This window comes from Hemicordylus capensis, chromosome 1 (assembly GCF_027244095.1).
Source record: "Hemicordylus capensis ecotype Gifberg chromosome 1, rHemCap1.1.pri, whole genome shotgun sequence".
Classification (NCBI taxonomy): Eukaryota; Metazoa; Chordata; class Lepidosauria; order Squamata; family Cordylidae; genus Hemicordylus; species Hemicordylus capensis.
The window spans coordinates 328,740,144-328,766,576 of NC_069657.1; the positions used below are offsets into that span (position 1 = coordinate 328,740,144).

At 44.5% G+C, this 26,433-nt stretch overlaps 1 protein-coding gene across 1 annotated transcript in view; it reads right to left on the reverse strand.

Annotated features, from left to right (window-relative positions):
• The window catches only part of LOC128339088 (uncharacterized), a 90,498-nt gene that overhangs the window by 21,461 nt on the left and 42,604 nt on the right, over positions 1 to 26,433 (reverse strand). The window contains exons 5-8 of the mRNA XM_053282663.1: positions 18,419 to 18,652; positions 15,168 to 15,292; positions 9,148 to 9,335; positions 5,444 to 5,552 (exon numbers count right to left, since the gene is read on the reverse strand). Of these exons, the coding sequence (XP_053138638.1) occupies positions 5,444 to 5,552; positions 9,148 to 9,335; positions 15,168 to 15,292; positions 18,419 to 18,652 (656 nt within the window). The remainder of the gene's footprint in view (positions 1 to 5,443; positions 5,553 to 9,147; positions 9,336 to 15,167; positions 15,293 to 18,418; positions 18,653 to 26,433) is intronic.

Consider the following 26,433-nt stretch of genomic DNA (forward strand, 5'->3'; position numbering starts at 1 on the left):
CCAACCCTATAACTTAGTCTAGAGTCCTGGGCTCAAATCTCCACTCAGCCACAAAACATACTATGAGCAAGACATTATTTTCAAGTTTCCTACCTCACAGATTTGTTGTGAGCATAAGGAGCAGTAGCCATATAGGCCCCTGAGAGTATTGAAGAAATGTTAAGATAAATTATTACCTATAAAATTTCTATTTTGTCCAGATTCTTCCCACCCATCCCCATGATCAGAATTAGCACACCTGCAGGAAGATGTTCACTGGGCAACACTAGCAGAGGTGGCAAATTTTTTAAAACCTATTACATAAAACTAGCTGACCTGGCACAGAGCATCTGTGCCCCTAGTTCTCCGTCTCTCCTCCCCCATCTTCATTTCTTTCTTCACCACTTCAGCCGCATTTGTTTCTCTCCCCGCCCCGCACCCAATTTCGTTCCCTGCCCCAGCCCGTTCTTCCTTAGCGGCCAGGCTGTTTCTCCTCGCCGGTCTGGCAGTGGCCATTTGCCCTGCACAGCTGGCCGGCCTGGGGGTGGCCGCTTACCCTCCCATCCCCATCACTAATCAGCAGCTCACTCACGAACTCTTGCAAGAGCTGCCACACATTAGCTGCAGTTCGGAGCTGGGGTGGGGGGTTCCATTAAGGGCGGGGGGGGGCTTTACTTACCCCTCCCACCCTTTCCCGCATTGGCGCCGTAAATATTGCAAAAAATCCGGGCGGCAGGATCCCTCGCTGCCCGCTTCTATTATGTATTATGGCTCTGCTCCTCCTTATTTTAAAAATCGGGGGGCGGCAGGGTGCTTCCCTGCCGCCCCCTCGAAGCCCCCTGCTGCCGCTGAAGCCCCCTTAAATCTCGCCCGGACCGGAGAAACCGCGCTCGGGCGGGCGGCAGCGAGACGTCCGCCCGCCCGCCCGCTCCCTTCCTTGCTGAGTGCGCGTGCGCAGAAGGCTCCCTGCACTTCGCACTCAGCAAGGAAGGGAGCGAGCGGGCGGGCGGACGGACGTCTCGCTGCCGCCCGCCCGAGCGCGGTTTCTCCGGTCCGGGCGAGATTTAAGGGGGCTTCAGCGGCAGCAGGGGGCTTCGAGGGGGTGGCAGGGAAGCACCCTGCCGCCCCCTGATTTTTAAAATAAGGAGGAGCAGAGCCATAATACATAATAGAAGTGGGCGGCGAGGGATCCTGCCGCCCGGATTTTTTGCAATATTTACGGCGCCAACGCGGGAAAGGGCGGGAGGGGTAAGTAAAGCCCCCCCCTCTTAATGGAACCCCCCCACCCTAACCCTCCCGAACCAAAACCACCCCTTCTCCAGACCGGTTCGGAGGCCAGTAGAATGGCCTCCGAACCGGTCTGTGCACACCCCTACCAGACATGGGTTTAGTGACAGGTATGTTTAAGAGAACAGATAGATAGGGGTTTCACAGGTGTACTTGCATACATGAGGGAGCACTAAACATAAGATTTTAGCACAGTAAGTGCGGATACCAAGAGCTGCTTTTACAATGGCCTAGCTGCAACAATACAGAGCCTCAGTCAATGCTGATCTTCTCTTTAGGTGAAATATCTTGGCTCCTCCAAATACTCCCCCACAACACACTAGCTGAATTGAGGCATGTACAGCTAGGATACTTTACCCGTCCAGTCTTAAGGGCTGGTTTGGACATCCGCTAGGTTGCCAGAACCTAAGGGGTATACTCGTGGGTCAAATGGGCCATAACCCAAAGTTTGGCTTTTAAAAAGCCAAACCTGCCGATCCAAGCCATGCTTTTTGTTTATTATGGTAAGGCTATATCCAGCAGATGGCACCAGCATACCAAAAAAAACCCCCCAACCCTCCCCTCCCCCAACAAAGCTGAGCTAAACATATTCATGTAAGTAAGTTACCATGGAAGAAATATGGTAATCAATTATTGTTAATGAAACTGCTCCGGGGTGACTGGCAACACCCCAAAATCTACCTTTGGGCTTGCGTGGGGAAATTCAGCTCAGAAAGAAAGTTTTTCACATTAGATTTTAAGTGGCACAATGTTGTGGACTCAGGAAATGACTGGACTGAGACAAGATTTAAGTTTCAAAATAAAAAGGAGATATTTATTGTAGGGAGGGATACAAAGGAAAGAACAAAGAGCAATATTACTATCAGAAATACATTTAACTGCAATGAGGCATTTTAGCTTGGAGTCCTAATTGTGTAAGTTCCCAGGAGGACAAGAGAAAGAGGCTTTTTAGAGAAGGAGGTGGTTGGATTTAAGCAAGGGGGATAGAGATAAAGATTGGGCCCAGGGATGGGCAAAGTTCATAACACCTGGTCTTGATGAAGGGCTCTGAGAACCACTGATGAACCTCGTTCTTCAGGAATAGGTCGGGCCAAGGCGGGTGCAAGAAGGTTGGGGAGATTAGTCGGTAGAGCTGAATCCAGGAGGGTGCTTCCTCCGTGGAACCAGCTTCCTATGCTAGCAAGGAAGACTGGGCAGCAGTGTTCCCTCTAAAATGGATTCCCAGGTGTTGTTGACTACAAATCCCATAATCCCAAGCAAAAGCCACTGTAGCTGTAGATTCTGTTAGAGGGAACATTGCTGGGCAGATCCGGCTGGGCAAGGAAGCCCCTCTACAGAGTGGCATGCAGCACTGAACACAGCCTTGCATGATGGTCTATGGACAGTAAATCACCCCAAAAGCTGATGGTAACCCCAAGGTAGCTTGTGCGTAGCAAGCACAAAGATCGTAAGGAACACAAAGATCCCAAGGAACACACTGGGTCATGTAATTGGGGATTATTATACCCAAGAACATATCATCAGGGCACATTCCAAGTTGCCTTTTTTGTTGGTGTGTTCGGTGGGACCGGCAAGGACCCCATTGTTACTGATCTTTCTTCCGCAGGGTAACAATGTGGGAATTGCTGAGGTATGCCAAAGCTTTTGTTATGAAAACAGAGTGCATAGACATGAGAAGAGAGATCTGCACAGGTGGAAAAGTCCAGTAATCCAATCAGTATTAGGGATGTGAATGGAACCGGCTGGCCCAGTTCGGTTCGAGTCCAACCGGGTCAGTTTGGTCCAGCACCTCCTTGCCCCCCCACCCCAGTCCGGCCCGGTCTGGGGAAATTCGCGGGCCAGTTTAGTAAATAGATAGATAGATAGATAGATAGATAGATAGATAGATAGATAGATAGATAGATTAAATTAAATTAAATTAAATATTTTTTTAAACTTTATTCCCCCTCGGGAGGGGGGTGCCTGGAGGCGGCAGGGAGTCTGCAGAGGTTCCCCCTCCACCCGCCGACCTTCATTATGCCCCCCTCTGGCCGGTTTGGCCGGCTCTTTCTTCGGCTGGTTTTTGGCCTTCATCCAGCGGCCATTTTGGAGGCCAAGCACCTGCGCACTTGGCCTCTGTGAGGCCCAATTAGTTTTTCCATGTCTGATATTCAGCCCACTCCCTGGTTCACAGTCTTCTTCTTGTCCTCTACTTGCCTTGTTGAAGCTTAAGCTGACCCACAAGATACCAATATATTAGGTATTAATCCTTTAAATTGAGGCAGTTATTTCAACTTGGCACAGAACATTCCAGTGGCTCAAGAAATGAATGTATCAGGAAAGTACAAGTCTCTAGTAACTATATTCTAACATAAAGATGAATATATCTTGACAACTACCTCTCCTTGGCATTGAGCCCAGTCCTTGACTGGAACATATTAGATCAATCACCAATTTTAGACTCTGTACCAGCCCTCCATCCTGATTTACTACTACAAAGTAGCTACTGCACAGTCCATTACAAATAAGAAATCACTTAAAATCTACAGCTCAAAATACGAGTGTTAGCTCAAACCAATGTGTAAAATTCAGCTGCCCCATCTCTCAGCATTACTTTGCCAACAATTGCCCCTTGTTGGGACACTAACTTCCCACTAAGCAGTATACTGGCCTGCAAAGAGCACGTTACTCCTCACAGCTCAACTTTCCCCACTTCTAATTCCATTTTTCATCCATGTAGGTCCCTCTTAAACCAGAGATGGGCAATAGTTTTTAAGAAGAGTGGAAGAAGTATAGCTTTCAATGGTATACCTACACATTTATTTGTACAATGGTCATCTCTGTTAAAAATGTTTTGTGTTTGAAGGAATACAGCTAAATAAATAAATAGATAAGTAACTTTTAAAAGCTGTAAAACGAGGGATGAAAGTGGGATAAGAATACATATTGCAAGCAGCTCTCTCATTCTCTCTCTCTTTCTCATCTGCCTTTGACTCTCTGGGGGAAGAAATCTGAAACAACACATCTGTAATCTGACACCACTCCAAGGCGGTGGTGGCAGCTACACATTCTTTAGGTGTATGGTTAAAAGCTTTCATTTAAAATAGCAGCCATGGGGAGGGCATTAGAACTGGGACTGAAGGGAAGGGGAGGTAACCCTAAAGGGAAAGGGAGGTAACCCTTTGCACTGTAGTCCCGATTCAGATTGCCCCCAACTCTGCTATTTGCGCTGGAATAGAAATGGCGATGGGTCCAAATGGCAGTTCCCCCACCACCACAAGCAAATGGCAGCTTGTGTGGGGAAGAGAAGCAATTCAATCAGGCCTCAGCATGGGAGCAAAAGTCTATGTAGCTTGCCCCTTGCTTCCTTAACTCCTTCCAGTTCAGCTTTCCAGCTATCAATCTCCTCCTCTGTCCACACAGCTAACAGCTAAACCTAATAATGACTAATTTCATTTCTCTAAAATTTGCCTCCATTGTGTGTGTGTGGGGGGGGGGGATCAAGTGGCTCTCCCAGATGCCTTTGCACTGAGTGAGAAATTACAGAATATACTGGCTTTGAAAAGAGCACTCCACAATCTGTTTCTGTCCTCTGAACTCCAGAATCAGCCATGTATTCCTCATAGGATATTTTGAATTTCTGCTGGATCTTCCTAGAGTGATTTAATGCTAATGTTGGTCATGCCATGGGAAAGCTATTGTGTCTCTTCCAATGGTAGTCCAGTAGTAAAACAGCAACCAAGTGCAAATACAAACATTTATCAAATTGCAATAGAAAATCAAATGCATTTTAAAATATTGGAGGAAAGGGCAGCAACAAGACCATAAATATCTTCTGCAACACATTAAGACTAGTCTTCAAATTAGCATTTCTTTATCTCACAGAAGCTCAATTTGTTTATTTTTCCCAATACTTTTATAGTGTTTGTGTTATTAAACAATTAAAATATATGAACTAGAAAATATAATCTTATAGATAAGTTTGAAGCTGTCAGTAAGTAAACACAGAACTGACATTTTTCATCTAAAAAGATAAAGATTTTATGTCCCAACATTAAACTTTTATAAAGCTATATGAAAAAAGACAGAGAAAATGCTTAATTCACTGCTGCTCATTACATTTTATAGTGCCTCATACTTTCATCACTGATGAGCCTTGCATTCTATGATACTCACACCCAAAACAATAATGCTGTACCTGGAATTTCTCACCCCGGTTCATTTGAGTTGATCGAAATTCAGGAGAATCTATAAAGGCACAGGGGTAAATATTATGCAGAAAATGTCCTCGATAGGAGACCTTCATTCTGATGATAAAAATATTTATTAAAAATTGTTTGAAAATATGAGGTATAGTAATTTAATCTATATTTGCATATTATCTGAAAGGTAGCATACATTTAGGCCAATTCACATTACTTTTATAATCCTATCTGGCTAACTGTTGTTACCTTGGCCTCTTGGGTGACAGGGACACCAGAATCTAAGTATAGATGTCACCTAACATAGGTTAAAGAATCTCCTTGATTTGTACTTCCTTCCCTCTTCCCTCATTCCCCAGCTCCTATCCTTTTCAGACATAACCACGATTTAGAGTCACTGTAAGGCCCATAGTCCAGTGGCACAGGAGCGTGCACAAAACCGGAAAACCCGGTTCGGTTTAGGTTGAACTGGACACAAACAGAACTGTGTCCAGTTTTGTGCACACTAGAACTAGTCCAAACAGGTTCTGGCCCAGCTTGGGGGTGGGTGAATGTTTTAAAAGAAAAATGGCGGCTTTACAGCCATTACCGGGATCCAGAGCGTGCTGTTGTGGCTGTGGGGGAGGGCGTCCTCTTAATGTCCCCCCTCCCTCCACCACCACCACCCTCATGATATTTTGCCTGTTTCTGGCCCATTATGGGCCTCTCTGCTGTGGCAGTGGCCATTTTGGAGGCATGCCCAATGGCCATCTGTGTGGCCTGGGTCTGAATACTCAGCACAGTCCCCCAGCACCATGCTGGGACCACCATTCTCACCATGCAACGCTGTGCCCAGAACAAGGGGAGGGGTGTCCTTTCAGGGAAAAGGAGCCTGCTTGATCCCCTACACCATCTTGGAAGGCATGCAAAGAGTGCTAGGAAGTACAGTCCTTCTCAGTGCTTTTCTCCTAGAGCTCTTAAGAGAGGGCTCTATCTCTCTTAAAGTGCCTTCTCAGTGCTGGCCCTTTAGGTTCAAGTGCCTGGAAAATACTTTCTCCCCCTGCCCACGCAAATGCTGTTATGAAACAGAGACAGGATTAAGAACTGTAGGTGACATGCTCTGAAGCCTCACAAGAACAGAGGGAGAGCTTTGTCCTCACAAGGAGCCAGCAGACTAACTGCAGGCAAGAATTGTCATGCAATGCAGTGCATAGGAGGAGAGAGTGATTTTAGCTTCTCTCCCTTCCCTGCAAAAGCCCTTTTTGCATCCAAAAATATGTCCTTGAGGGCTGCACAGCTCTCATGGACATACTCTCAGATATCCCCCACTCCGCATATCTGTTCGCTAAATAAGTAGAATTTGAGGGAAAGTGAGTGGCTGACATTGAGACTAACAAAGCACTGGTGTTACAGGAAGCATTGATGATTCTGAAGAGTTCAAGTAGCTCCACCATGCAGTGTGTGTGTGTGGGGGGGGGGATTTCAATAACCTCCCTTCCTGCTGAAGTGCTCTGTACCACCCCAAAGTATTCCCTGAGGACTGCATAGTCCTCAGGAACATTTTTTGGGCAGCATGAAGTAGAGATGTACAAATCGGTTCAAGTAGAATCAATTCAAGCTCAAATATGGGTGATTCAAACTTGAATTGAATCTACCCTAAAATGGATGCCCGGATTAGAGTTTCCAATGTGTTTTAACATCTACATGAAACCGTTGGGAGAGATCATCAGGAGATTTGGTGCAGGGTGTTATCAATATGCTGATGATAACCAGATCTATTTCTCCATATCGACCTCATCAGTAAATGGCATCACTTCCTGCTGTTGGCAGTATGCCTGTTGGCAGTAATGGGCTGGATGAGGGATAAATCCAAATAAAACTAAGGTACTGACTCTGGGGTAGGGACCTGAGAGATGGTTTAGATCTGCCTATTCTGGATGGTGTTACATTCCCTCTGAAAGATCAGGTACATAACTTGGGGATGCTCCTGGATCTAAAACTCTCTCTGGTTTGTCAGTTTGAGGCAGTAGCCAGGAGCATTTTTTATCAGCTTCAGGTGATACGTCAGCTACACCCATTTCTGGAGGAAAATGACCTTAAAACAGTAGTAAATATGCTGGTAAACTACTTGACTACTGCAATGCCTCTACGTGGGGCTGCCTTTGTACATAGACCAGGAACTACAATTGGTACAGAATGTGACAGCCAGACTGGGCTCTGGGACAACAAAAAGGAACCATATGGCACTGATTTTAAAGGAACTGCACTGGCTGCCAATATGTTTCAAAGTGAAATACAAAGTGATGGTTATTACCTATAAAGCCCTCAACAGTTTGGGTCCAGGATATTTAAGATAACACCTTCTTTGTCATGAACCTTGTTGCCTATTACGATCTTCTGGAGCGGTCAGGTTACAGTTGCTGCCGGCTTGATTGATCACAACTCAGGACTGGGCCTTCTCTGTGGCTGCCTCAGGGCTTTGGAATATGCTCCCTGCTAAAATAAGAGCATCTCCTTCTCTGTTTGCTTTTAGGAAGACCCTCAAGACACACGTCAGGCTTTTAACTGAAATAAATTTCAAACTGATTAAATGTTTTTAGATTGTTTTAACTTTTTATTCTGTGAAATTGTTTTAACTCTCTTTTATATTTGTCATGTTTTGAACTGTGCACACTGCCTAGAGATGAACATATCAGGCAGTATATAAATATGATAAATAAATAATAAGAAGAAAATGTTTAAAAGTTTTATTTATGGCAATTTTAATCTGTTTTATATGATCCTGAGGTTTTAGTTGCTGTTTGTTTAAACTGTAAACAACCCTGAGATTTTATATAGGGTGGTATATAAATGTGTTAAATAAATAAATATTGAAGTTCACCCTCACCTCCACGCAAGCACCAGTGCAGTGTTAGTCTGGAACTCTTCAGAAACACTGATGCTATCCTGACGTTTCTCCCGTACCATCAGTGCTTCATTAGTATGGATATCCGCCATTAAAGTTAACTCACAGACTTCACAGAGGGCAGCATCTACACCTGAATTTCCAGTCCTGACTAGCAGCTGTCTCTGAACCCAGCTCTCTCCAGAATTAATGGTGAACTCCTTTCCCCCGTCCTGATGACTCTCACAGCAAACGTCTTAACCAGAGATAGTGGGAATTTAACCTAAGGCCTCTTCTGCATCAAGAACATAATCTGACACTTAGCCACGGTCCCTGAATAAGCAAAATGAATAGCTAAACGAACCAAATATCGCAGAGCAAAACTAAGAAAGTATCATAACGTAGCTGTTAAGCCCATTGGCACTGCATAGACTAGTCATCAATAAGCAAGTGGCTCAAAAATTGCAGAAGTCAATAGAAGTGACTGCTTTGGGGGGAGGGGGGCAGGAAGCAACATTCATTAAAACAGATGTTTCCAATTCAGGTGGCATTACTTATTTACACTGAATAAATTTTACACACACACACACACACCCCAATTCTCCAGTGCAGAAGATCTTGAACCACATTTTGTCTTGACGTACTAGCAAAACAAACTCATAGAAATAAAATTTTAGTAAATATAACTGTAGAACAACTAGAAGGATAAAATCATCATATATTTAAAAAGTGCAAGTTGTTGTATATTATAGTCTCTTGTTTTTACTATTCATTCATCCACTATTCAAAGAAACTACAAAATGGAAGGTTTCTGTTCAAACTCTTTCAAGCACATACTTTCCTTTTAGCAGGATACTTAATCGATCATCCACTGACGTTTTATCCTCAGCAGCATATGCTTGACCTGTTTTTAGTGTCTGAATATTGCAAAATTGTCCTGTCAATCTTTGGAAAAGCTCTGGAGGCACATGGAGTGGTTCAAACATTCTCTTATAAAGACTACCGAGTTCTTTGTCTATCTTTATCTGGAAAACAACAACAACAACAACAACAACGAAATGTTAAAGAAGTTGCTTAGAGAAAAAGACATGACTAGGTTCCAGTTGAAGTTGACTCCCTATTCCTAGTAGTCAGAGAAGTGTACCCAAAAAGGTGTATATGAAACAGCTTTTGCTTTTATCTATATGCAAGAATTTGTGACTGCATTATTTTTTCTGTGCATGGAAACATCATCTGCTTTAAAAAAATTACTTTAGGTTGGAGATGTTAATATACAGGTGAAACTCGGAAAATTAGAATATCGTTCAAAAGTCCATTAATTTCAGTAATGCAAATTAAAAGGTGAAACTGATATATGAGACAGACGCATTACATGCAAAGCGAGATAAGTCAAGCCTTAATTTGTTAGAATTGTGATGATCATGGCGTACAGCTCATGAAAACCCCAAATTCACAATCTCAGAAAATTAGAATATTACATGGAACCAATAAGACAAGGATTGAAGAATAGAACCATATCGGACCTCTGAAAAGTATACAGTGTACTGTGCTTGATTGGCCAGCAAACTCGCCTGACCTGACCCCATAGAGAATCTATGGGGCATTGCCAAGAGAAGGATGAGAGACATGAGACCAAACAATGCAGAATTGCTGAAGGCCGCTAATGAAGCATCCTGGTCTTCCATAATACCTCATCAGTGCCACAGGCTGATAGCGTCCATGCCACGCCGCATTGAGGCAGTAATTGCTGCAAAAGGGGCCCAAACCAAGTACTGAATACATATGCATGCTTATACTTTTCAGAGGTCCGATATTGTTCTATTCTTCAATCCTTGTCTTCTTGGTTCCATGTAATATTCTAATTTTCTGAGATTGTGGATTTGGGGTTTTCATGAGCTGTACGCCATGATCATCACAATTATAACAAATTAAGGCTTGACTTATCTCGCTTTGCATGTAATGCGTCTGTCTCATATATCAGTTTCACCTTTTAATTTGCATTACTGAAATTAATGGACTTTTGAACGATATTCTAATTTTCCGAGTTTCACCTGCATAGTTCCATTTTTATAATCACTTTCATGACTCAAAGCCAGATCAATAGTATAGTTCCACAGATGCAAGAGCAAATGTAATTCTACTCTATTAAAACAGATGATCAAAACCTGTTTTCCTTCTTTTCCCCAATATATGTACCTGGTATAACACAGTGCTAAAGAACAGCAATGTCTAAAGTGCTGTTCAGGCATTCATCACTAGCCCTGCTCCATTTCATACATGCATTTGGCCAAAAATCTGAAAAAGCCTATGTGCATACAAACTGTATACGCGTAGGCTTTCTCTTCATGGTCAAAGATCAGAGTCAATGATTGCACGGACAGAGAGAACTTGCACACATACAGTTTCTATGTGAATGGCTTCTTTCAGATATCTGCCTGAATGAGGTTGGGCAAGCAACCACAAGCGAACATGATCCTGCTCCGCTGTACCTGTATTCCGACAAACATCTGAAGAGGCTTGAGAGACTGAATCACAAACCAGGGCGTTTCCAGTTCAAATCTCACCTCTGCCAACTCAGTAGGTGCCTTAGGCCACAGAGCCCTTTCTCACGATCTGTGGGTGGGTGAGGAGGAAGGTTTTGTTACCTTACCTTCCCCGCAGACGATCCATGGAGGGTGCTGGGTGAACAGATCACACACCCAGACAATCCTCTACTACCTCCAGCAGTGTGGGGGTCTGGGGTCTGGGGTCTGGAACACATTGTTCCGCCCCCTTGGAACTCCCACAATGCACGGCAAGAGTGCACGTGCATTGTGGGGATCCCCTGGTGCTGGCCGGAAGCCCCGCAGTCTACTAGCCCGGGCTGCTTGAAGACCAAAAAAACAGGGCTAAGGCAGCGCTTGCTCCCTTAACCACGTTTAGGCTGAGGGCTCCACAGGTGGGTTTGCTGTGGCACTGGCAGCCACTTGCCTCCTGCTGCTTCTCACAAGCAGCCAAGAGTGGGCTTGGCTGCCTTGGCCCGCTTTTGGCTGCTCGTGAGAACAGCCTCGCTGCCTGTCCTTCTCTCAGCCTCTCCTCCTGTCAATATGGGAATAGTAAAGCTCACCTACTTCACAGGGTTGCTGTGAGAACAACATGAATGTACATCACGTACATTGTGAAGTGCTATACATAATGCCACCTCATTCTTTTTTGTCCTTGCTACAAAATGGCCAGTACAACACTAGAGCCAGTCCTTAACAAGGGACTGTAGCTAAGGAAGATTAAAATAGTGTCTAACATTCTAAACTCATCATGCACAGAACAGGAACTAGGGAGAGATCGCTGGCTGAAGTCTACAAGTCTTCCCAAATCAATGTAGTTGGCAGCCAAGACACTCTGTCCTAGGCTATCCAAAAACACAGGCAGATTGAGCAGAGACCAATTTGGCTTGCAGGAAGATGGGAAAGTGGGTGTAAAGGAGAGCAAAAACAGGAAAGGTTTGAGTACCAGATAAATAAATATGGAAAGCGTAGCAGGGCATAATTTAAGGGAAACAAGGGAATGATGAGAAAGTGAACTGCCTGAAGTTAACTCCTTCTTAATTAACTTATTTTTAATTTAGGCCATTTCCTGCTAATAAGTAGGAAAACTGGCAGGAGAGAGGGCAGGAAGCTAATTTAGATAAGTGCAGGAGTGTCCTCTGCAGGGGAGAGAGTGGAAAAGAGTTTTGCCCTTGTGCTTGGAGATAATTGTGAGGTTCATCATTTTTTCACAAGGATGTTAGGGTCTTGCAGGCTGTTCTCTGTCCCCGTGATCTTTCTGGGTGATTAACTAACCCATGCACTAGACTCTCTTTCTTCTCCTTTTATTGAATTTAGAGCAAAAACCAAAATTAATAGTGTGTCTTTAATAGTGTAGTTTGCTCTGTGTACTTATTTCATTATGGAACAGGTTCCACAGAGGAGTTACGTGCAGATCAGAATTACAGATGGTAAATGAACGGATATCACGTGAACTTGCATACCTAATTAATGTATTAATTGATGAACCACCTATGCCTGCATTTCTTCTGATCTGGTGCTGTGATAACTGATTATTTAATAATTATTTGGTGCTCATATCACAGCAGATTCAGCCTAGAAGGAAGGAAAAACTTCCTTTCTTCTGAGGATCTTGTGCAACGACTATGAAAATCACGTTTCTGCACTTCAAGCTGTCCTTTCCACATGGTCACCAGATGGTCACCTCTCCTTGGGTTCCAAAAGCGTATTTACTTTCACGCACAAGTGTTTGGAACCAATGGAGAGAAGGCAGCTTGGAAAGAACATTTTGAATTAGAGAATCAGAAATTAGGGTTAAGCATATACACACACATTATTTGCACTGTTTCTGCAGAACCAAATCCAGAAAACAAGAGCAAAGAATGCAGTCTTATAATACAAGATATTAAGTAGGCATATTATTGTAGAACAAAAATAAAGAACATTTTTGACACACGAGCCAGTGTGGTGCAGTAAACAGAGTGATGGACTTCCAGCGGCATCTAGTGGGCCACTGTGCGAAATAGGATGCTGGACTAGATGGGCCTTGGGCCTGATCCAGCAGGGCTGTTCTTGTTTCTTATGGACTTGTCCTGGGAGACACCTAGTTAATGCCCCCTCAACCATAAAGGTTATCTGGTAAACAAATTGTCCTCAGCCTAAAATAGAATCCCCTCATTTATTCTAACCTGTACCTCCTTGAAGGCACAAATGTAATTAAGAAATAATAAACCACCACAAGGCTTAAATCAGATTCTGCTTATGAGTCCCGAATGAACTACACCATACATTCAATGTTCATGTATGGCTACACCTAAGGTTCATGCAAACCTCAACTTCCTGTGAAGGTTGCAACGTGCTGAGATTGGTGGGTTTGGACTCCACAACCAGTCTCAGCATATCCTGCCCAACTTCCATCAGGGAACCTGACATCTGTAACTAAGACTTGAATTAAGTTACAGATGTTGGGTTTCCTGACAGACGGAGGTCACGAAATGTTCAGAGTGGTGAGTTGGGATGTCACCAGGGGTATAGCTATAACTGAGCAGATGGATTCAAAGAACCTGGGGGCCCCAGCTCCACCCCTCCCTATTTTCTTCATTATCTCCCTCAATCCGAGGGGCTGCCGGGGAGAGGGGTGAAACACAGGCCCCCTCTCCCCTAGCTATGCCCCTGGATGTCACAACCAATGTCAGCATATCAGAATCTGCACAGGAAATAAAGGCTCATGCAGGGAAGGTGGGAGCGTATGCTCCTGGGGCTGTGCCAACCTCAGGTGCCACCGTAAGTGTGAACCCACTCAAAACATATTTCAAATAACAACTACATATGGCACAGGTAGCAAGAAAGCATAAGAGCAGCCCTGCTGGATCAGACCTTAGGGTCTATCCAGTCCAGCATTCCATTTCTAATGGCAACAGCCAGAAGCCCCAGGAAGCCCATAAGCAGGCTTGAATGCAATAGTTTGCCCTCTTGGTATGTATCCAACATCTGCTATTCAAAAGTACATGGTAACTCCATTTAGTTATCATGGCTCAGAGTGCCTAAGAGCACATGGGATCAACATTTTCCATGCCTGCTATAACTTAAGATCTCGTTCCGGTACTGAAATGCTTACAGACCTATAAGCCCAACAGCTTAATGTTAATTTCTGGTAAAATATCAGAACAAATTATACTTACATTGCTAAAAATTAATCAACAGGGGAAAACCGGTTGCCAGACACACCATGAGATTATTCACACATGCGTGCAAAACCGGGCTAAGGGAACCCAGCTGGGTTTTGCACATGTGTTTGTACTACCAGGATCAGGCCCAATCCTGGCGGCACCATGGCGTCAGACCCACCTATGAAGCCTCCCTTTAAAACGAGGTTAAGGGAGCAAGAGCTACTTTAGCCATGTTTTTATGATCATCTGTCAGCCACAGCTGCAAACAGCTGCAGCTAGCAGACTCAGGGAAGGAAGAGGGGATCCCCATAATGCACTTCACAGTCACAGTGCATTATGGGGATTAATTATTGGAGCTCCAGGGATTATTGGAGCTCTGGGTGTGTGGGGAGAAGGGTGACACGTCCCGGCACACCGATCCTTGGAGCTGCTGGCAATAGCTGGTGCTCGTCTGGGCGGGCGGAACGATCATCTGTGGGGAGGTAAGCTCTTTAAGGCTTCCTCCCCACAAACCCTGTAGCCCTTTCTTGCTGCTCACGAGAAAGGGCTCCATGAATCTTAATAAACGATGTCAAACAACCGAATTTTTCTCAGCAGGGTAAAATGTTTATTGAATACTCAGTAGTAAATATCTGAAGATTTGCCCCACTTGTTATAATAAGCTGAATGTCCTGAAAACTGTATACAGCAGGCTTCCCCAACTTGCAGCCCTCCAGATGTTACCGAACTACAATTCCCATCACCTCCAGCTACAACGTATTGTGGCTGGGATGATGGGGATTGTAGTTCAGCAACATCTGGAGGGCCACAAGTTGGGCAAGCCTGCTGAATACCATCTAATTTGCAAGGGGGGGGACCTTTTCAAGTCTACAAGAATTTGCCTCTTTAATTCCATTTGAAATAAAACCACAGGTTATGTATATGAAAATTTTGTAGCACAAAACAGTGCTACATTCATAAACAACCAAGGGCCTTTCAAAATAAGAAAAACATTAAAGGTAATTGAGAACAAAAGGTTCACATGAGGCTACTATATAAACTGTAGAATAGGTTACCCTTTATTTTTAGCAAACTACTTAGAACTTCTTAGAAACAAGAGCCAAGAATATGATCCTCTAAGTAGCCCTTGAACAATGCTCCGATAGTTTAATAGCAATGTACATACCGGTCTTCTCTTGTATAGTAAGTATATAAAATGCAGAAGGTTGACAATCAGGAACACTACATTCCATACCATAATATCCAAGGCACAACGGAAAAGTGTTGCCCAGATAATAAAAAGTACACATCCTGTCAAAAATAAAGTTGTATGTCATATTACTGTGTGTTTACACGCACACACGCACTCCAATCCAGAGAACTGAATATAGCAGAAGGCTATGTTTGGTTTTGCCTATCATCTCTCCAACTTCACAGTCAGGGGCGTATCTAGGCTGGGGCAGGCAGGGCACGTACCCCAAGCGCCACTTGAAGGGGGGCGCCATTTCTTAAAATTAAAAAATGGCCACCAAAAACAAAATGGCCACCATGCATGCTCAAATGGCTTATAAGAGGCCCTAGGCCATGCCAGGCCTCGCAGAGGCCATTTGAGCATGCGCAGGGGACATTTTGTTTTCTGAGGCCAGTAAAAAAAAAATTAAATGGCCACTGCATGTGCTCAAATGGTCCCTGTGAGGCCCTAGGCCTTGCCAGGCCTCACAGAGGCCATTTTAGCATGCATTGCAGCTTCCAAAATGGCCACCAAGCCAATCTTTGCAGGCCCTAACAGGCCCGAAAATCAGCCCGGGACGGGGTGTGGTGGTGAATTAAGAGGCCAGCGGGGGGAGGGGGAATGGTGAGTTTGTCTTTGAATCAGTGCGAAATCCTTAGTATAAGGCCCACTGGGAGTTTCTTGCTCTCTTTCTCTCATTTTAACTGTCTTTCTGAAATACTAGAATATATTCCAAGTGGTGACACAGTTTACTCTGCATATCCTTTAATTATTTTCAGAGTATCTGGGAAAAGTCAAATTCTCCATTTATTTTTAAAACTTATGTAATAGTGATGCTACAATGCAGAGTAAAGAATTAGACAGGCGCTTCAGTTTAGTTTTCCAAGTATATTCCACATAGTATTTGGGTATTTCATGAGCCCCAACATACTGAAATTTGTAGTTTCCCAGCATTTTCTGGTCTGGCTACATCCACTGCTAAATAGTTTTTGAAATATTAAAAGACTAACGAGCTTGACTAGTACTTTTTTAGCTGATATTATGGTAAAGTTATCTGAAAGATGGGTGCCAGATGTTTGGACAGGGGGCGCAATTTCAGTGCTTGCCCTAGGCGCTATTTTGCCTAGATACACCTCTGTTCACAGTAAACTGAGTTCATTCATAGATAGATATGAAATTTGCTTTCCCTAAAAGATAAAAGATTATAGTTAAAATGAAATGTACAATACATAAACACCCCTAAACAAGGAAAAGGAACAAAATAATTATTGCATTTGTAGTAACTGATATGTATGTAGTGTGCAGTAAAATAAGTAGTTTTGTATTAAAGCATTATCAAGAGATAATGCAGATTGAAGAACAAAGAAAAGAGAAGGAGAATCCAGTAATTATAGCAAATTAGAAGTAGAATCCTTGTAATTTTTCCCCCTGCATTTAAGGCCACAAAAACAATATACCTGTGCAATTAATACACAGTTCACAGACAGCCCAGCTGTAACCAGGATGGGGATACCAGAGTTTAAACACTCCCACCCATGCTTCTGTGACCATAATTATACTGTAGAATTTGCATGATCCACCACCTCAGCAACAAGGAAGAAATATTATACAACTAGCTTAACCCACAGAAAGCATCTGCATGCTAGTACTTGATTGTACCTAGTACCCCCCACCCCCCGCTAGTACCCCTAACCCCCTGCCACATCCCCCCTCACCTCAGAGATCTCTCCATCCTCACCTGAGCCACACTCCTGCTCCTCCATCCCGTTGCTTCCATCCCCCTCACCCTTCTTGGTCACTCCTCCATCCCTTTACTCCACCCCCTCACCCCTCTTGGTTGCGGCTGCAGTATTGCTGGCACCTACTGGCCAGGCTGCAGCCCCCTATACCCAGAGACCTCCCCACCCTCACCCGAGCCCTGCTCCTCCCCACAGAAGCAGCAGCAGTTGACTGGGCCCTTCCTCACTGCTACCGCCGCCATGGCCATTAATTTCCCTCAGGTTGCTGACAGACCTGGGCCCATCCCTTGCCTACTTCAATGGCCTCAGTAGCCCCAAACAGCAGCAGTGGTTGACTGGGCCCTTCCTTGCTCCAATAGGCGCCACCATGGCTGCTTGTTCCCCTCAGGCCACTGACAGGCTTGGGCCCGTCCCTCACCCTTCCTTCTTTCTCTCTTTCCCTCCCTTCTTTTTTTCTCTTTCTCTCTCCTATACTCACTCTTCCCCTCTGTCTTTCTTCTCCTCCCTTCTTTTTTCTTTCTTTCTCTCTCCCTTCCTGAGTTAACTGATCTTCTTCATCTTGTTTCTTCATCTAATTCACACAACAGCAGCCTCCTTCTCCTGAAGGGGCTCTTTCCTCCCTCACAACCCCGCTCTTCGCAAACCCCTGCCCACTATCCTTTTATATATATTCCTCTCCTCTACAATCAAGAACATCTTCCGACCAGTAACAGTTGCATTCCAACTGTCCTTAACCATCACAGGCTCTCCTCCCTATTTGCATATGGAATCCCCACTGCCCAATCAACACAGTGCTTCTGTTCTCACAGGCTCCTCCTCCCTATCTGCATATGGAATCCTCAGTGCCCAATCATCACGGTGCTTCTGCTCTCACAGGCTCCTCCACCCTATCTGCATATGGAATTTCCATTGCCCAATCACCACAGTGCTTCTGCTCACAAATTCTCGCAAGAGCTGCCACGCACAGGATTAGCCACAGGTACACCTTAGAGAATTAGATAGATAGATAGATCAAACATTATGACCATGTCTGTATACCACTTCACACACATCAATGGTTCACACATTACCCCCATGTAAGCACTGCATGATTCACCAACATGGCTACAGAGGAGCCATGCAAGAACCAGGTTTGATGGACAGGTAGATTTGCCTCTCCATGCCAAACTGCAGAACTGTGCTGCATGGCAAATTGCTTTCGAAATGTCAGATCAGCAAAAAATACTCCCTTCCATCTGCTATAAATTGGTTTGTATGCAGCTGTAAATGCAAAAATTATTAAAGGGGGACACATGGGAACACAGACAGACATGCTGATGTCATATGCACTTTTCAGTCTACTGTAGAAAGTAGGCTAAAAATTGTTTGGCATACAGCATCTCTTGGTTATTTCCAAGACAACTCAATTCTCTCTATTCTGACATACTGTAAAGAATCAGGCTTATAGCACAATTATTGTTGACCTACCTATTGTTAACATGGCTCGTAGGACAATCATATGAAGATGGAAAGTGGTTGGAATAATCAATCCAATTGCAAAACAAATATTGGCCATATGAAAAACCAGATGGTGAATCTCTCTCCAGTTTTCACATACAGTTTCATTCAAAGGCATAGAGGTGACATTTCTGAAATCTGGGACGAAACTCAAAGGGGTCACTGTGATTGAACTGGCTTCCACAGCATTCATCTTGAAGTTGCCTGTTAAAAATTGTTTTTAAAAGTCATTAAAAACTTTTAAAGTGAGAAAACAGTATGCAGCCTCCCACTTGCAACGTCAGTCAATTGTCCTATTTGTCAACAGATGCAAAAGTATTTCAGACCTAGACCAAAATGTCATATCCTCAAACATTCATACATTTAACACCTTGAAAGACTACAAATAGTACATATTTTAAAAAAATACTTATTATTGTTTATATCATGGATATGGTACTTTACAAAGAATGTAAAGACATACTCCTTCACCAATGGGCTTACAATCTACCATAGATATTGCCACAAGGAAAAGTTAGCAGAGGTAAGAATATGTGGTCATGTCTGTTACACATAATGACACATGGCTACAGTAGTGTGTGAGGACTGATGAGTTATGTCAAAGGCTTAATAGAAAAGGAAACATTTATTTTCCTTTTTTAATCAAAGTAATGTCAGGCTTGTCCAGAACGTCCAAGTAGTACACGACATCCATTGCCTTTCTGCTGCATACATTAAATGCATCCAGAAGGGCAATCAACTATTGAAGCAATTTTCTGCATGTAAGCCAATCTTATCAGTGGTGTTTATATATAATGCACCTTATCTACCTCACACCTATCAAACTGCCATGTAGCAATGACATTCAACAGTACTACTAAATATAGCACTATTACTACAATGTCAAAACACAGACAGAAGCACAGGATGGTACATTTTTTCTGACAGCCAATGTTTAAGTGTAGCAGAAATACATTTACCTTATCTTTGAACAAAAGGATAAATAATGACTTTGATTCCTCAACAGAACTGCCCATGCATGGTCATTTGCAAGGGACACTTCATATAATCATCCCCTAGTTATAATGGGGGATATACTATGCCCATTACAAAAGTTCTTGTGGTAGCAAGCATAACTTGTCCCCTTAGCTAAGCAGGGTTTGCCCTGGTTACATTTGAATGGGAGACTACATGTGAGCACTGTAAGATCTTCCCCTCAGGGGATGAGGCCGCTCTGGGAAGAGCATCTAGATTCCAATTTCCCTCTCTGGCATCTCCAAGATAGGGCTGAGAGAGATTCCTGCCTGCAACCTTGGAGAAGCCGCTGCCAGTCTATGTAGACAATACTGAGCTAGATAGACCAATGGTCTGACTCAGTATATGGCAGCTTCCTATGTTCCTATCCATATTCATATTTATGAAGCTCATTAACCAGTTACAGAAATCTTTTTTGATTAATCATGTGAACTGTAGTTGGTTAATTAATTATCTCTGCATAAATTTACATGAGAGGAAAATAGTGTTAAAGGAAGAATACTTGCTTTATTTGGGTTGTATCCCAAGTACTGTAAGTGCAATGGCATTCATACAAATGATTTCCCCCACCCCTTCTCTCTAGGATATCTCCCTGAGCTCCCTGAAAAGCCACTACTATGGGTCAGACACCCTTGAATGCTATGAGATGCAGCATGAGTGGCTGCAGTAGCAGGGGGGAATTCCTGGAAGCAGGGCGCAAGCATCTTCCACAACTGTACTCTGCTCACAATAGTTGTCTCTGCACAGTTTTTAGAGATTCCGCTCTTTCACTGCAGCCCTCCTTGCCATAAATCACACCTTTCCTGAAGGTCTCCCCAACCATCACAAGGTCACGGAAGATTGCCTGCATGAGTGTCCTTGTGTGCACACTACTTGGGGCAAAACCCTTTGATTTTAGAAGATGCACATATGGGTCACAGCAGGCATCATTTCAGAAGAGACATTCCCTATAATCTCTCACACAGGAGGGAATGGCCTCTTTTAAAATGGTGCTTGTTATCCTTACTTTTTATAAGCACTTATATAAAATATATGGGTGCTATTGTTTTTTAAATCAGGTGACACCTTTTAACTCAATAAAAATTTTTTACTCAATTTATCTGTTTTACTCAGTGCTGGAATTTATTCTTTGTGTTGTTGTTTTGTTTTGGCCATTGGCCATAAATAAAGTATCTATCTATCTATCTATCTGTTTAATCAATTAAAGGTCACAACCGAAATCATTTATTGCCAGCAAACTGTAAAGATGTAGATCTAATCCTCAGAAAAATGGCAGCTGCAGTATAGTAAAAACAAGCAGCTATTCATTCATTCATTCATTCATTGTGAGATCCTCCATATGTCTCCCATCATCTCTTTGGCTGTCACCACTAATGAAGTCACTTCACACTATATAAATAAGTATGTTATAGATATGTTTAGAGAATGACAGCTCTATGTTTAAGTACTGAAGATAAACAAGTTCTAAACAAAATGAGGCTTTTGTTTTTAAAGGCAAGTAACTTTCAGAGAGGAACCAGAGGAGAGGTAGTAGCTAAACTTTCAGTTGTCATGAAATATCAAATCCTGCACAACATCACACATTGATATACACATTGTCAGGAAAATTCCCACTGGAAACCACTATCTCTTATGAGTCACCTGGCTTTTCCTTCAGAATGTTTGTCCTTTAAAACAGCTGACTTGCTCTGCAAACAGAGAAAACAATACATTTGTGAAATTAACATTCTGTAACAGGCAGAACTCCCCATTCAAAACTAACAATTGAACATTTACTGAACATTTATTTCAAAATTTCTTCCATCTTATTGTTACTATGATAAGCAACTTTAAACAAACAAAAGTAGTACACTGTATTGGGTGTTGCTGACACAAAACAATTCTTATATTAAGAAAAATATATACTTTTAAAAGGTTTGGGAGAGATCTTTTTCAAATAAGGCTTTGGAAAAGGGGATAAATTATTCCCCACAAAACACTGTAAATGGTTGGAACAGGGAGAGAATATGTCCTCATAAATCAATACTGTGCTGCACATATAGCCTCTTAGAAATGAAAATCTAAATTAATATTTGTCTCTTATATTTACAAATATAAAAGTTAAGCACATACCTACACAAAAGCATATACTTAATAAAGGGAATGGGAATGTTTGAAATCAAGTATCCTGAAAAGCACTGAGAATGGAAGAAACAGGATACAGTCCTCTCTAGTGACCTACCAAAGGGCTTGAGTAAAGGTAGGGGGCAGCTAGGTGAGACAGGACCACTGTAAGAGGAAAGTACAGAACAGCACTTTGGGGGCACTTGAGAGGACACACTGTCTCTCCTCAGGTTAACCTACCTTCAGCACTAGGATGGAACCCAAGCACTTTTGGGTGGAGAAGAGCCAATGCTGGATCATGCATGCAGCTGGAGCACACAAACAGGATGACCAGGCTGGACACAACACCAAGTGCTCAATTTATTTTGATGTAAGCAGGGTTTAACCTTGTTCCCTGCTGCAAATTTCAGGAGTCAACCAAGAGCCATAATAAGGCATAATAAGAAAAAAAGATTACAACTTTGAGCATGTGCAGAGTGGTCCTACCCTTAAACAAGGACTCAGTTCTCTTTTCCTTTCCTTTTAATAATAGTAATCTGTTGGGGGGGGGCAGCGAAAAAGGAGGAGAGAGCCGTACAGTATTTCTTTGTTTCACTTTGAGCTCTACTCTGGAAGCATGGGAAATTATATCGTGCCTCTGAACACGTGCAAAGTTAATTTCTGCTACAATGAATAAGCGCAGCCTGCCCCGCAGCCACTTAGGATTTCGGGAGAGGGCTTTCAGGTCGGGGAGGTAATTTGAGACGCGGCACCTCTCCTTTTGTGACTGAACCAGAACCTGGAAGAAGAGCGCAGGGCGCGTCCAACAGACAAGCTTGAGCTCTCTGCGGAGAGAGGCAGAGCTGGTGGGGGGGGGATGAAACAGGCTGCTTAGCTCCTGGAGGCGACCGTGGGCCCGCCAAACAGTGCGCTCGTGCGCAAGGAGGCGGCGAAGGGAACACCTCACGCACGCGCCGCCTCCTTCCTAGCCTCCACCGTTCCGCGAGCCCCGTAGGAATCCCGCGCGCCGCTTGCGAAGCCACGAGCGAGCGGCTCGCAAAGCCGCCTCCCGCTCTTCTGCACCCGCCGCAGGGCTGCTGCATTCAGCGTGCAGCAGTCCGCCTGCACTGCTCCAGACTGGAGGAGCGTCCTACTCCCTCGGCCCTTTCTCTCCCCTTCGCGCACCTCGACGTCCCCGTTTGCTCTTTCCCAACTTCTCCTTACCTGCTTGGGGGGCCGTGTCTGCTCCAGAGCGTCTCTGCCGCCCCAAAGTGAGCGCTGGGAGAGCGCTTCCTACTTGGCGGTGGCGCGCGGCCGCTCTTCTGCGCCTGCTGGAGGAGCCTGCGCGAAGCCCCCGCGGCCGGAGGTTTTGACTAAAATAGGCAGCAGCGGGCAGTCGGCGCGAAGTGGCAGGCGTCTCCCAGTGCCTGCAAGAAGGGCGAGCGCGAGTCGCGGGAGCGCGCAGGCGCTTCCCCCTGCCTGCCGTGACATTCCCCTTTCGTCGCTGCCAGATGGCTGGGGCACAGGCGCCGCGGCCTCTTGGCTTCCATAGAGGGATCGTAGTCAGAAGACATTTAGAAACTCCAGTCGCCAAGGCTTGGCCCTGGATTGGAACCCCCTCTAAGTGGCAGGGTTCAACACTAGAGAAGGGAATAAAAAAACACAGTGCCTCTGAGCATGTTCCGAGTGATTTCCTTTCACTAGCTGTTTCACTGTAAATGGACACGTCTAAATTGTTTCAGAATAAGTGTCACTGAGTAAACGGTGAGGCGTCGAGTCCGCCACTTGCCTGGAAATAGCATCCTCTGACCTAGATGCCTTAACTCGTAATCCCAAATATGAGAAGGAAGTGGTTATTATTACCTAGCAATGGGGGAAGGCAGTGTGCAGTGGTGTGTGGGTTTATGGTTGTATCTTGGCTGGGGAGGCCAGAGCTCAGATTCTCATGATGAGACTGAGACAGAAAGAAATCCATAATCATATCTTTTATGTTTGTTTCGGTTTTGAAAATCAAGCCCCCACCTCACAGTTGCTCTTTGCGTTGCAGGGAGCAAGGTTGCTTACCTGTAACTGCTGCCGTTCAGGTGGTCATCACCTGTGTGTAGTCAAAGTTGGTCCATGCAGCCACAGATACCAGCAGTAAGCAACAGAGCAAGTTTGCATCAGTGCAGTGAGAGATCAGCCCAACACAACTCCCTAAGGAACTGCCCCGTGCAGTGGGAAGCTGCAGTTTTTTATGCCCACCCCTTCCACACTCTGTGCCACCTGAAAATACAGTATGTCTCTGAGGGCTGCACAGCTATCAGGGATATATTTTAGGGTGGCACAAAGTGCATCCCCAGGAAGGGGAGGGTGTCAAAAATTGTCACTTTGCTGCTCTCTTGCTGCACCAGTGCATCCTTGCCCTGTATGTCAGCCAATGTGACTGCACAGAGAGAAACCACAAAGAATAACAGACAGGGATCCTGTGGGGACAGGTGTGTTTATTCAGGCAGGGCAAATAACAGCTCGCAGGGAAGAGTCATGAAACAACACGGGGGAGAAAGAATTTAAAATCCTTCCTTCAGCACTGCAAATCAATCCTCCCTCAACCCCCCAGATACTTTTAAATCGTCTGCTTTGCATGCAAAAGGTTCCACCAGGTTCCTGGAATCTCCAGGAGGTTTTACAGACAGGGCTTAATGCTGTGGGGTATCGGAGTGAGTGAATCTATTTCGCAGCAGATTCGAGACTGTTTAATCCGGGGGATTAGGTGGAGCATTCACATAGCCCTCGGCTGCTCCCCTACGCACATCAGAGACAAGCTTCGGAGCTTAGCAGAAACATCAAGTTTTTCCCCAAAGGCCACTGGAAATAGAAGATTATTTTAAGTTGGACATACCTTGGGCTAAGTCAGAATTCACAGCCTCCCTTGGCAGGTGGGGGGGGGGCAGCCCTTTCTGTCCTGGTCCCTGATAGCCCTTGGGGAAGTCAGGTTAAATCCATTGAATATGTGGACTGGCACACTCCAATCAGGAGCAGAATGGGGGAGCCCTGTCTGTAAAACCTCCAGGCAGGGTTGGGAAAGACTCCTGCCTGAAACCCTGGAGAGCTGTTGCCAGTCAGTCAGGGGCGTAACTATAATAGGGCAAGGGGAGACAGTTGTCTGGGGGCCCACTGCCTTGGGGGGCCCCCCAGAGGCAAGTCACATGACTGACTCCCCCAGCCACGCACCCGCCCAGGCCTCCTTCAGTTGTATTCATCTTCTGAAACTGACGTGAGTGTTAAGACCTGGAGCTACCAGAACAGCAAGTCTTGCTCTAGTACCATTACATGTCTCACATTGTCCATAATTTACAAAACCTTTAAAAAAAAATTTAGGATGATGTTCTATTGTGGCACATAGGATATATAAATTTTACTATGCTTTTTGTTACCACTATTCAGCCTCATTTAAGATTTCTTTCCTTCATGAGCTGAGCTTCAGTGACGGGGGGTGGATTTTACAATCTTGTCTCTGGGCCAACTCCAACCTTGCTACGCCCCTGTGAGTCAGTGCAGACAATACTAAGCTAGATGGTCCAATGGTCTGATTCAGCATAAGGCAGCTTCCTGTTCCTGTGATCTTAACATGGGTCTTCTGCAGCCTCCAAGCCATGAACCTCTCTCGGTGACCCTGGGTCTCTCTCCCTGGGGTTCCAAACAGGAATTACTAGTACCCCTAGGGGTACTTGAAGGGCTCCCAGAGGGTACTGAGAGCCCTCCTGCCTCCCCACACTGCAGCTCGGGTATTTGTTCGCTATCTGAGGCTCACTGGCTTGAAACCAATGTGTCCTCAGCAATGTGTCCACTGCAAAAGGGGAGGAAGGAGGGAAAAGGGTAAAGACCTTCCTCTGTTCCTGACTGGCTGGCTTTGTACTGAAGCTCAGCATACCCCTCCCCTCAGCCTGGCAGGAGAATTAGTACTGAGTACTCCCATTTAAATTAACTGGACAAGTAAATTTGTCCCATTAATTTCAGTAAGGCTGCTTATGAGTAACTTGGTGTGCATGTGAGCCTGTCCTCCTAAAACTATGCTTTTATGTATATGTATACATAAAAGATCTCTGTGGGGCTACTTGAGCTGAAAGACTACACTTGTTAAAAAAGATTGGGAACTCCTGCTCTAGCCTAATCTACATTACAGAGTTTTGAGGGTAAAATGCATGTGTGCCACCCTGAGCCTATTGAAGGAAAGGTAGGATGCAAATTTGAATAAATGGCCATCATCATCTCTTAATTTACAATTATGCACATAATTGTAAATGCACTTGCTAATGAGTAAGCCCCACTGAATATAGTGGAGAGCTGGTCTTGTGATAGCAAGCATGACTGGTCCCCTTAGCTAAGCAGGGTCTGCCCTGGTTGTATATGAATGGGAGGCTAGAAGTGTGAGCACTGTAAGATATTCCCCTCAGGGGAGGGAGCCGCTCTGGGAAGAGCAGAAGGTTCCAAGTTCCTTCCCTAGCAGCATCTCCAAGATAGGGCTGAGAGAGATTCCTGCCTACAACCTTGGAGAAGTTGCTGCTAGTCTGAGAAGACAATATTGAGCTAGATGGACCTGTGGTCTGTCTCTGTAGAAGGCAGCTTCCTATCTTCCAGTCTTCCAGAGGGGCTTACTTCGGAGTAAATATGCATAGGATCACACTGTTATAGCCACACTTTGGCTTCCTTAGCGAATTCTGTTTTAGGTGGATGAGACTTGTTTATTTGATGTATGCTTCATAGTTGGGCCATGTGCAGCAGGGTTGTCTTGATGAAAAGAAAACCCAGCATCCTGTAATGGACACTGAGGCTACCGTGTTTTTGAAAAGCTGCAAAACTCTTGCTTGCCAGAGCACCACAACACTTCAGCCCTATCCACACATTCT